This window comes from Nicotiana tabacum, chromosome 1 (genome assembly GCF_000715075.1).
Source record: "Nicotiana tabacum cultivar K326 chromosome 1, ASM71507v2, whole genome shotgun sequence".
NCBI lineage: Eukaryota > Viridiplantae > Streptophyta > Magnoliopsida > Solanales > Solanaceae > Nicotiana > Nicotiana tabacum.
In genome coordinates, this window is record NC_134080.1 from 6848991 (window position 1) to 6861550 (window position 12560).

General features: G+C 38.3%; 1 protein-coding gene across 1 annotated transcript; it reads right to left on the reverse strand.

Annotated features, from left to right (window-relative positions):
* Positions 1-577: 577 nt before the first annotated feature.
* LOC107806079 (uncharacterized) lies at positions 578-7996 on the reverse strand. Its single transcript, XM_016630195.2, has 5 exons — positions 7477-7996; positions 3831-4100; positions 3374-3479; positions 2089-2232; positions 578-1296 (listed from the first exon to the last, which is right to left on the reverse strand). The coding sequence occupies exons 2-5, from the start codon at positions 4085-4087 to the stop codon at positions 1042-1044; spliced, it is 762 nt and encodes a 253-aa protein (XP_016485681.1). The 5' UTR covers positions 4088-4100; positions 7477-7996; the 3' UTR covers positions 578-1041.
* Between the last annotated feature and the right edge of the window lie 4564 nt (positions 7997-12560).

The window sequence follows — 12560 nt, forward strand, 5'->3', positions numbered from 1 at the left end:
ACACCATGACTCGTGCCATGGTCATGCCCTGCCATGTCCTGCTATATTCTGCGTCGTGCCATGTCCACGCCCTGCCATGCCCGGCGACGCCCTAACTCGTGCCATGGCCACGCCCTGCCATTCCCTACGACGCTCTGCGTCGTGCCCCTAACTCGTGCCATGGCCACACCCTGCCATTCCCTACGACGCTCTGCGTCGTGCTATGGCCATGCCCTGCGACGCCCGAACTCGTGCCATGGCCACGCGCTGCCATGTCCTGCCTATTCTTGCAAAATAGTACTTGAACTATGGCCAAATACAAGCTTTTCATTTATCCAAACTGCAAAAGCCACAGCTATATAGAAGTTCACTGTACTTGAGCTACTATAACTTTGGGTTCTGTTGTAGAAATTTAGCAATATAGTTAAGAACAATCAACCAGATTTTCATTTCTGTGATCAATATTTTGGAGTCCAATGTAGGAAGACTTCAAAGATATATGGCTATAATCTCTTGCGAGTTGTAAGTTGCTAGTGTGTGCATAGACACATTTGATAAGACTCATTTCCAGGTTGAGAAATAAATAAGGATAAAGAGGAACCAACAAAAAAATTGATCATTGTTCATCATATTATTACTTGGTTATCAACACTACACAAGTGTCTCAGGCACCAGGCAACACTTACAGCCATGATTTCACAAGTTTCATGCAAAAGAATTTACAGACAAAATCAATCCTTAATGCTATCAAGCAACGACTTCTTTCCATTCTTATAAGCAATTTCAAAGTGTAAATTTGATTTGGAACAATTTCGGGCCACAACAAAGATATGTATTTACTCTGAATAAGAATGAACAAAATGGAAGGGAACAGTTCCACGGGATCTAGGAGTTCACAAGTGAAATTCAACTTGAAACCCCATAGAAGACCATCAAAAATCAAGTTGATTCATTTCAATCCCCTAGTCTAAGCTGATCGTCATATGCCACTTGCATTGAGTTTTATATATCTTTCAGATCGCCTCATTCCACCATATCATATGAGCGATTTTTCAAAAGGTATTAAGCCAACGAATCCCTTGATTCCCTTCCTTCATCAATTCCTTCAAATATATCATCATACGTGATGGGCACCCTTATTCTGTCATGAACAGATGCACGTTTGGCTCCACTATTTGACTGCTGAACTTGTTGCAGCAACACATCTTTAGAAGTGGGTGTAGTTTTGTCTCCCACAGTGGTCTGGCTAGATCTCTCGAAAGAAGCTTCATTATTTGGGAGTGGTTCTTGCTTGAGCTTAGCCTGCTTAAATTGCTTCTGCAATTATTATTGAAATGAGGCTCTTAATGAACACTGGTATATAGATACATAATAGGAGAAGTGACCAGCATACTGACGGTTTAAATTATATATGCAATTGTTTACAAATACAGCATGCATGCTATCATTGAAAGATCATTAGAATTACGAGAAATAGCAAAAACTGAGAAGTGTTTTTGATAGGTAAGATAAATATAGTCCTTGCAACAAGAATAACCATGGCTATCCAAAGGCTGGAGGCTTTCCCAGAAACTGTGCATTTTAATTTCGAGGAAGTGATACTAGAGCACAACAAAAATACTCACTTAACATTCAAACATTTTTCTTAAATTACTAACATGACCAAATATGCAGTTTGAAAATTAGAGCATTACAGTAGTGCAACGAGCAAAGATACATTGGTAATTTCATAATATTTGACTTGAACTAAATAATATAGAGTGGAGTCAAACAATATATAAAGCTATATCTCATCTTAACTTACCAAATAAGAAAGTAAACCTTACAAACACCTCCATGTAGCCTTTATTAAAGGTTCTTTCTTTTTTTGATTGGTATTAAAAGCTACTTCTTTTCTTTCTTTCTTTTTCTTTTTTTTTGGGAGAAGGAAAGGTTATTTCTTTTCTTCAACGTTACCTGCTTTATTTTTTCTTTTATTTGAGAGTAGGTAGAACAAAATCTTCAGCACCTGATGATGGAACTCATGATCTTTCCAGGTTGGGCCACAAAATTGCCACATGCACAGGGAATAACTATCAACAAGATAAACGCTAAAAAATTATAACCCACCTCAAACTCCTGCCCTTTCTTCATTATCTCTTTGTATGCATTTGGATCTCGCACTTTAAGGATGCTCCATAATATCCCACCGCCTGTTCGGAAACGCCTGCCATCAGCAGTCTTCTGGCCACCACAATTCTGAATTGCATCCACCTGTAAATTTTACTGCAGCGTGATCAACTGACTCACAATTGTAACAGAACTTATAATTTATAAAAACTTATAGCTTTTCTCTTTAATTATGCACTAGATATGCAGGAAAAGGGGTATGACGACCGAAAACATGTATGTATAACTCACTGGCTAGAGAACAATAAACGTTAACACATACATGCAATCCTTCATTAAAAAAAGGTCTAGGTTTTTTTTTGGACGGGCAACTATCATCTTCATAAGCAAATAGGCTCCGGAGCAAAATTATCATTTCCAATCATAAAACGCAGAAGCTCTGCCTTTGCCAAAATCCAGAACTTCGTTCTATTCTGGCCTAATTTATTCACTTGTCAAAAAAACTATGCAAAAATACTCATCAGACCCTCACATGCAACAGCCATATGCCAGCAATTCGCTGCTAGTTAAGTACAACCAAACACGTCCAATTGACAATTGAACATTCAATAGAATAATTTACCCTCTCCCGTTTGGCCATAAGTTTTTTTCACTTTTTTCAAAAATATTTTGTAAACGTTGTTTGGTTATAAAAAGTGACCATATTTGGGAAGTTTTTCAGCATGAATTTTTCTAGTTCCAAGAAGTGGTTTAGACTATTTTTCAAGTTTTTGAAGTTTTCTACTCACAAAACTTCAACTTCTTTACAAGTAAAATGCATGTCCACAGAAGCAGGGTATTCCCAGAAAAGAGCATCCGACTCATTCCAATATGAGAAATTAAGGGTGTCGCACACCAACAAATGCATAAATTCACTCATAGAATATCAATAGCAAAAGCTCATCAAATTGCACCCAAGGTTTAAGTCTGGATTTCAGGGGGTAGATAAATTCTAGAATGCCCAATCTGTGGTAGCTAAAGAAATAAATAAAAGATCATCTTTATGAGTACTGAGATGGAGGTCATAAGCTTCAGCGAATCCAACTTCGGGATCTGTGTGACAATAAAAATTAAATTGACTTATTTAGTATTTTTTTTTGAGTTTGGGGGGGGGTGGGCAGATTGGTGAAGTTATGCTCACACTAATTGTCTAAATTCAAAATTAAACTAATGGGTTAAACCACAATCAGATATGACAACAAAAGTCGACATTTAAGAAAACAAGCATATAGAACAAAAAGCATACCTCTTTGACCAGATCACTCAAAGCAGATACTCCAAGGCAACCAACCGCAGTCCATATGAGATAAGATTTCCGCTCTCTCAAGCGTTTACAGACATCCAATACAAATCTGAAGACAAAAATTCAAAGAGAAAGTCAAAGCCTGCTACATTTCGACAACAAATAATAAAGATGTTAATTCTTGTAACGACTAGTATATACAAAATGAAGCAACAACTTTGACTAAAATGTTAGTCTTTGGCACAACTTATATATGGCTAGATTATAAAAGAAACTAAATCCATGCATCAATCATATGGTATCCAACCCATAAAGGCAATTATCTTCCCTTCATCAAACTAGATCAAGCTCAATAATGCTTTCTGTAAGGAAATAAACATAATATGCATATGGTGATAAGCAACGCAAAGCTTTTTTTTCCCCTTGAAAAGGTATAATGAGTATGGTTAGCGTAACAAACCTGTTAATATCTGTGACCTTTGGACCCGAAGAACTTCTCTTACGCTTGTTCTTCCTCTTGTTTTTCTTGGGTCTCTGATTTTTATTGCTTGAAACGGGATTGGTCAAACTAGCACATGCATCACCACTTTCCTCTAATCCAGTCTTAGAAATCCTCTCAACCAATTCTCCTTCCTCAATATCATTCATTTTAACATCATCATCCTCGAAGCCCTCCTCTTCATCAGAGAAATCTAAAATGCTATCCTCCAGCTCCATCAAATTATAAAGCCTGCAGGAGATTTAAAGAAATGTCATCACTCTGCAATGTCAAAAGTGTACGTTACATGCATAAGGGAAGTGAAATATGTTGCAATGTAGTGGGACTAATATGTGATAGAGGTATATCAAAACAAGCAACAGAAGGCAAGGCAGAAAGTATTCGCTTGGAAAGCTCAATTTGTTCCACTTTAATTCTGAAAGAGTACTCTGTTTCAACAGCACTGTTTTACATGGTTACACCAACTTTTTAAGTAAGAAGCTTAATCTGTGGCTCCAAAGAAAAGGGGGGAGATTATTGCCAAAAAGCTGAAATGCTTAGTTAATTATGATAGAGGAAGTAAGTCAAGCAGAGGCAAGTTTCACAGAGCCTTCTCTGAATGAAGGCAAAAATTATAAGCTGGAATATAAGGGGGGGGCTCAATGATTTGTGCAAAAGAGACACTATTAAGTCACGTATTCAAAAATGGAGGTTAGACATCGTATGCCTACAAGAAACAAAGACTGAAAATTGTTCTGTGTCAATGGTAAGGCATGTATGGGGTTCAAGGTGGGTAGCTTGGGTCGGACTTAAAGCTAGTGATAGTAGGGGTGGTATTCTAATCATGTGGGACAAGGGACAGTGGAGATATTTAGACTCTCATCAAGGTCAACACACTATCTCAGCTTTGTTTGAAGGCACCCTGGTAGATTTCAGATTTTTCTTCTCTAGTGTTTACGGACCTCATACTAACTGGGAAATGGTCGACCTTTGGAATGAGTTGGCGGCTGTAAGAGGCCTCTGGAATGAATGCTGGGTTATAGGGGGCAACTTCAATGTTTGTAGGTTTGAGAATGAGATATTCAACTGCATAAGGAGGTCAAGAGCCATGAAAAGCTTCTCTGAAGGGACTAGGTTGTCTGAGGTCTGCTAAGAAAGAAGAACTGGAACATGATTTTGAAGAGGAGGAAGTTCTATATGCCATCAATTCTTGTGCAACTGATAAGAGCCCTGGTCCTGATGGCTTCACTATGGCGATTTACCAGAAGTGTTGGGACACCTTAAAGTTTAACATAATGGGAGCTCTTAGTCACTTCCATGCCAATTGACATATGGTTAAATCCTTTAATGCATCATTCATTGCTCGTCCCTAAGAGAAAAGGTGCAATTGAGCTCAAAGACTTCAGGTCAATTAGTCTGATACGTAGTGTCTACAAGATCTTGGCAAAAGTTCTTATAGAAAGGCTGAAGAAAGTGATTGGAAAATTAGTTTCAAGCTATCAAAATGCCTTCATCAAAGGCTGAAGAAAATGATTGGAAAATTAGTTTCAAGCTATCAAAATGCCTTCATCAAAGGCAGGCAGATGACTGATGCAGCTCTTATTGCCAATGAAGTGCTGGATTGGAGGCAAAAAAGTGGTGTTCCTGGACTTTTATTCAAGGGTAGAAAGTGGTGTTCAGCAACCACATTAATAGGGTAGAAATGCTCTTGGACATGTTGATGTGTAACCCTGACATAGCTTTAAAGAACATGAGAGTAAGGTTTAAGTACTGAACCTGAGATTTCTCTGCACCACAGAAAATGAGAGTGTCATCGGCAAACAGTAGGTGTGATACATTGACTAGGGAGCTTTGAGCTCTGTCCACATTGAAACCTTCTATCCATTGTAATTGCTTGGCCTTTTCAAGCATTTTACTAAGTCCCTTCATTGCCAGTGTGAAGAGAAAAGGGGATAAGGGATCCCCTTGCCTTATTCCAGGAGAGAAAAAACCTATAAGGCTCCTGTTGAACAAGATAGAATACTTCATAGTTGAGAAGCTGTACTTGATCCATTTGATCCATCTCACCCCAAATCCCATTTACCAAAGAATTGAGACAAGGAACTTCCAGTTGAGTTTGTCAAAGGCTTTATAAAAGTACAGGAACGCCACTTTTTTGCCTCCAATCTAGCACTTCATTGGCAATAAAAGTTACATCAGTGATCTGCCTGCCTTTGATGAAGGCATTTTGATAGCTTGAAACTAATTTTCCAATCACTTTCTTCAGCCTTTCTGTAAGAACTTTTGCCATGATCTTGTAGACACTACCTATCAGACTAATTGGCCTTAAGTCTTTGAGCTCAATTACACCTTTTCTCTTAGGGACAAGAGCAATGAAGGATGCATTAAAGGATTTAACCATATGGCAATTGGCATGGAAGTGACTAAGAGCTCCCATTATGTCAAACTTTAAGGTGTCCCAACAATTCTGGTAAAGCGCCATAGTGAAGCCATGAGGACCAGGGCTCTTATCAGGTGCACAAAAATTGATGGCATATAGAACTTCCTCCTCATCAAAATCATGTTCCAGTTCTTCTTTCTCAAGAGAGCTCAACCTAGTCCTTCAAGGGAGGCAGTAGGCCTCCAATCCTCATTTTCAGTATAAAGTTCTTGGTAGAAATCAAGAATCGCCTCCTTCACCTGCTCTTTAACTTTAATGATGTAAAGTTCCGTGATTTTAGCATCGTCGCTTTAATCATACCTGACTTAATTAAATTATTTTACTTACATGTTTTAAAACCTATGTGCATTTTTATCATTTACCGTTTTAGTTATGGCGTTTTATGGATTTATCTTTGAAATGGACTACATGTGTATAAGTCCGCTTTATTTGGGGCGCTAAAATCATGTCACGCGAACGTGTACATAATTAATTGCGCTTTATTAATTATTAAGATTGTTCGGCCGAAGTTGCGGGAACGCATAACTTTAGTTAATTTTGGAAATCGTAACTATGTCACGCGAACGTGTACACAATCACGATAATTATTATTAATCGCACCTAAAGCAGGCTACGATGTTCGTGATTTATTCTTTCTAAGACTACTTTGAGATTATTATGAAGCCATGGCTTATGGATATGGAATTGATGTGAGAGTCAAGAAATATATTTAAGGACACAACCTCATTTACGAAAAGTAAAAATGGAGACCACAGAAAAAAGCAAATGTATTACTACTACTTAAATTTACAAACTACTACTTAAATTTACAAAGAGAGAAATTAAAGCGAGAAAAAGCTGATCCAAAACATGTCTTGTACGCAAGTTGATCGGAACAATTAATTCGGAAGAAACAATTAAAGCCTCAACAACTGTAGACTGTGCCTTCATTTAGACAGAGTGTAAATACATAACATAGCTTCATCAATTCCCTCCTCTCATTAATTTTTACTATCTACATTTATAATAACCAAATGAAAACAAGCAACTGGGTATTCAATAATCTACCAAATGATTTCATTCTAGCCATAATTAGCACTGTTCAGTCAACTACACTAACAAAGAAAGCAATTTGAGCAAGCAAAACACAATAACATCGTGAGCATTATTAAACCAATCTTAATTACTAAGTTGAAATCGAAACAGTACCGTAAGACGGAAGTGAATCTGAATGCTTTAAATTTTCCCAGATCTCTTAGCTCTTAGCTAAGGAGAGCATCTTGTACAAATTCCGGTACAGAGACAGCAGCGAGCAAAGCAAAATCCCCAACACTTCACGCGTCAACACTCCGTTAAGATCCGCAAAGAAGATGCCATCAGCAACAAACTTTCGTTTTGTTTTTTGTTTTTGCTAATATGGGTAACCGGAGTATCCATTTTAAATCATGTCACAATTTTTGAAACAACCCGAAAAAGAGAACGTGAAGATTTTCGCAGATAGAAAAATGTTCTTCTTTGTTCTTCCAACGCATTTTTTTTTTAGTTTTCAGATCTGGTTTTCTTTCGGAATTTTTTCTTCTTCTAGATGTACAGATGAGTAAAGTATGAATCAATTATGTGTGTGAGGAGGGGAGTCTGTGTGAGAGTATGAGTGGAGAAGAAGGGGGAATGCGCTGGGTTTTTTTCCTAGAGAAGGGAGGGAGGGGGATCTTCTGATCTATTATCTTTTAGGGTTTGGAGGGTGAATGCTTTTAATGAGAGATGGGGGGTCTGGTTGGGTAATGGGCTGGGGCGATTTTAAATCATTTGGGTCATTTAAATTTGGCCCAATCTAGTTTGAGGTTCAAAAAATAGTCTCTTCTCCTTTTTTTATTTTCTTTTCTTTGATTTAAAAATTTAATTAAATTAATTAAAATCTTAAATTAAGTCCTAAATTAATCTAATTTATAAAATTAAACTAATTATCTATTTATATTACTTACATAATTAATTAATCCTAAATCAATGAAAGAAAATTATTAATTTAACACTAAAAGCTAAAAAAATATAAAAATGAACATCATTTTGTGATTTTCGTTTTAATAATGCTTTCAATTTATGCAGTTAGATCTAAAATGCAAAGACTAAAAATATAACATATTTTTTTGTTATTTTCATGATTTGAAATGCTACTAAGTATGAGAAGATTCTGAAAATTTCATAAAAGCAATTACTATTTTTAGAGTATTTTAGGCATAGGGCAAAAATTAGGTGCTCACAACTGCCCATCTTTGCTCGAAAACATGAAGAGTTTTTGGACAAAGATAAAGTGAGTAATCACGAGCGATTTTACCCGTTTGGATACTCCATGGGAAGCATTTTGAAAAAGTTTGACTAAACCTTGCTTTAGAAGTTGCCTACATATCCTTGGCTATAAAGGAATCAGGTCAGTGTAGTTCTGGAAGTTTTGGTAGCTGGGACTACTGAATAATTGTGATTTCACTGTTGTTGCTGTTGTTTCTGCTTGCTGAGCTCCTTATTACACCAAAATCAAAATGAAAAACTAAACTAACAAAGCCTATCAGCTACGGGTTACAAGATTCATATCTATAAATCTTCTAAAGCTTGATCTTGAGTCTTGGTTGGTTCTTCATGCAGACTCTGATCTGAATCTTGATGCTTGTTAGCTGCAAGTGCTAGTTCATTCTCCTTCAACTTTTCGGATCAATGCGGGACATGCAAAGCCTATGACTCCAATCATGTCTTGAGCAGTCCACATTTTTCTCTGATTCTACACTTTGAGTTCACTTCTTTTTCTTTTCTTCTTTTTCTTTTATTCCGGATTGAGACTTCTTCTTTTGATCGTCTCGAACCTTGTGTCTCGAGGTATAACCTGCTCAGATACCAAAACAAACAAACGAATGAAATTTTTCTGTCCCAGTTTTCACTAGAAAAATTTCGTGAGTTATTTGTAACCAAAACTCTATACTACTTCATTATTGAATGCAATAAAAATCAAGATTGTGTATCCTTGGGAAAAAAAGATTAGGGAGTGGAGAACCTATATCTAAATGAAATCAACTAGGGATTGGAGACCCTATTGTTGGAAAATCATCAACTAGGGAGTGGTGACCCTATGTTAGCATCAGGTTATGCTGGCATTAGGTTATGTTGGCATCAACTAGAGAGTGGAGGCCCTGTGTTGGCATCAACTAGGAGTGGTGACTCTATGTTGGTATTAGGTTATGCTGGCATCAACTAGGGAGTGGAGACCATATGTTGGCATCAACTAGGGAGCGGTGACCCTATGTTGGCATCAGGTTATGCTGACATCAACTAAGGAGTGGAGACGTTATGTTGGCATCAACTAGGGATTGTTGACTCTATGTTAGCATTAACTAGGGAGTGCTGACCCTATTTGGCATCAGGTTATGCTGGCATCAACTAGGGAGTGGAGACCCTTGTTGGCATCAACTAGAGAGTGGTGACCCTATGTTGGCATCAGGTTATGCTGACATCAACTAGGGAGTGGAGACCCTATGTTGGTCATCAACTAGGGAGTAGTGACCCTATGTTGGCATCAGGTTATGCTGGCATCAACTAGGGAGTAGAGACCCTATGTTGGCATCAGGTTATGCTGGCATCAATTAGGGAGTGGATACCCTATGTTGGCATCAACTAGGGAGTGGTGACCCTACGTTGGCATCAGGTTATGCTGGCATCAACTAGGGAGTGGGGAACCTATGTCGGCATCAACTAGGGAGTGGTGACCCTATGTTGGCATCAGGTTTTGCTGGCATCAACTAGGGAGTGAAGGCCCTATGTTGGCATCAACTAGGGAGTGGTGACCATATGTTGGCATTAGGTTATGCTGGCATCAACTAGGGAGTGGAGACCCTATTTTGGCATCAACCAGAGAGTGGTGACCCTATATTGGCATCAGGTTATGCTGACATCAACTAGGGATTAGAGACTCTATTGTTGGAAAATCATCAACTAGGGAGTGGTGACCCTATGTTGGCATCAGGTTATGCTGACATCAACTAGGGAGTGGAGACTCTATGTTGGCATCAACTAGGGAGCGGTGACTCTATGTTGGCATCAGGTTATGCTGGCATTAACTAGGGAGTGGTGACCCTATGTTGGCATCAACTAGGGAGTGGCCCCTATGTTGGCATCAGGTTATGCTGGCATCAGGTTATAGTGGCATCAACTAGGGAGTGGTGACCCTACATTGGCATCAACTAGGGAGTGATGACCCTATGTTGGCATCAGGTTATGCTGGCATCAATTAGAGAGTGGAGACCCTATGTTGGCATCAACTAAAGAGTAGTGACCCTATGTTGGCATCAGGTTATGCTGGCATCAACTAGCGAGTGGAGACCATATGTTGGCATCAGCTAGGGAATGGAGACCTTATGTTGGAAAAACGCAGCTAGGGATTAGAGACCCCATACTATCATGGTTTTTAATTTTCTTTGTTTTCTTTCTCTCTTTTTTTTTTTAAATAAAGAGAATGAGTAAAGTGGGGGAAGAATATGGAGAAAACTTCCCTCTCTTTTTTTGGGTTGTCATTGTAAAGCTGTTTTTAGCCCTTGCATAGTTTCTTTTTGGTAGCACCTGCTTTTTGCAAGGTTGCTTCTGGATTTCACCTGTTTCCTATTTTTTTTTCAACAAAGAACAATTTATTAGTTTGAAGCGGTGGTTGATTTTGTGGCCTTGGTTATTTCAGTCACTTGATCTCGGCCCTTTCAATTGCAACTGGTTGTTTCTTGATAACAATTGCATTTCTGACCCTAGAGAACCTCTGGTTTTTCCAAACTTTGCCATGACGGTTAGTCGCGTGGGATTCAACCTTTTCGACTTTATTTTGCCTTTGTAGGCCTTTCACTTCTAACTTGTTTTGTTGTTTCTTTTTTTTTTCTTTTTCTTTTTAAATTTTTAACTTCGGAGCATTGAGGAACATTTGGCTCCTCAAACTTTGATGTAACGGCTAGTCGCATGGAACTGAACCTTTTTCAACTTCATTTCGCCTTTGCAGGCCTTTTATTTCTAGTTTCTTTCTTCCAACTTCAATTTTAGAGCATTTGGGGTACCTTGGCTTTTCAAACCTTGCTTAACCTTTTCAACTTCATTTGCCTTTATAGGCGCTTCAATTTGATTTTCTCCTTCCAAGAGTTTTGATTTTGAAGCATCGGCCGCCATGGCCAGTCGAGGTCAACTTGATGCCCCTGACGAGGCTGAGTGCCTTTTGCATATTAGCTCGTATCAAACAAAAGCCCTGTAAATCAGTCTTACCATCCTTTATTTGTCTTAGTTTCGGAATAGAGTTAGACCAAAAGTAATTCAAAGAAAAACAAACAATGGAAAGGACAATAAATTTAAACAAAAGGTATCCCTTTCGGGGAAAGGACAGAAGGACTTATATGGAGTACATGCAGACTTCAATGAACATGACATGTCTTTTGGACTGGATGCCTGATCTGTGCAAACCGTCTGACTCTCAGAAATTCATCACAACTTTTGCCTCGAAATTGAGAAACCTTGCTAGGACTCTGCCGATGCCGATGGCTGTGAGGATCTCTTTTTCGATCAGTGGCGCCCTTTGCGGGTTTTTACCAGCTGACCTCTCTCATTTCTCTTCTTATCGTCGCCTTATAGTGCTCTTTGCGAATTTTCACTAATAAGATTCTCTCATTTTTAATTTCTCTGCTTACCATCGCCTTACGGTGCCCGTGAAGGTTTAAGACTCTCTCATTTTATTTCTCTCATTTTGTTGTATCAGACCTCAACAATTGTATTCTCCAATTTTAACATTCTTGCCGATTGATCGGAAGGACTTGAAAAGGATTTGGGTAAAAAGAACTTGGACCGAATTACAACTTTGGAACCTTTCAAGCAAAACTATTGCCAGATCATTGTAACTTCTGCCCCAGTTTCAACTTTGGGAAAATATGGATTTTTATTTTGGTGTGACTGAACCCCAGAGAGAGGTTGCCTACGTATCAAGTCGAACGTAGTTCAAGGAAAACTTTTGTTTTGTTTTGCTTCATTTTTTTATCATTTTTTTAATATGACAACTTCTTGGTTCCAAAAAGGGTAATTAAAGAAGAGTAACCAGCTGAAAGGATTTGCAAAAGGTTGATAGTGTTTGGGTAGTGAGAAATGAAAGCTTTCGTCATCCCAATCAGAGAGTATTAAAATCGCGTAAAAGGGTAAAACATAATACATTTTGACCGCATCAGCATTAACAGCTGTTTCGGGATCATTTCCTTCGATGTCTCCCAAATACAGTGCTCCTTTCGACAACAGTT

Coding starts and splice junctions, on each gene's coding strand:
- LOC107806079 (XM_016630195.2), bottom strand. CDS start 4,087: ATGGAGCTGGAGGATAGCATTTTAGATTTCTCTGATGAAGAGGAGGGC. Junction 3,480..3,830: donor AAGGTCACAGATATTAACAG/GTTTGTTACGCT, acceptor TTTTGTCTTCAG/ATTTGTATTGGATGTCTGTA. Junction 2,233..3,373: donor TGAGTGATCTGGTCAAAGAG/GTATGCTTTTTG, acceptor TAAAATTTACAG/GTGGATGCAATTCAGAATTG.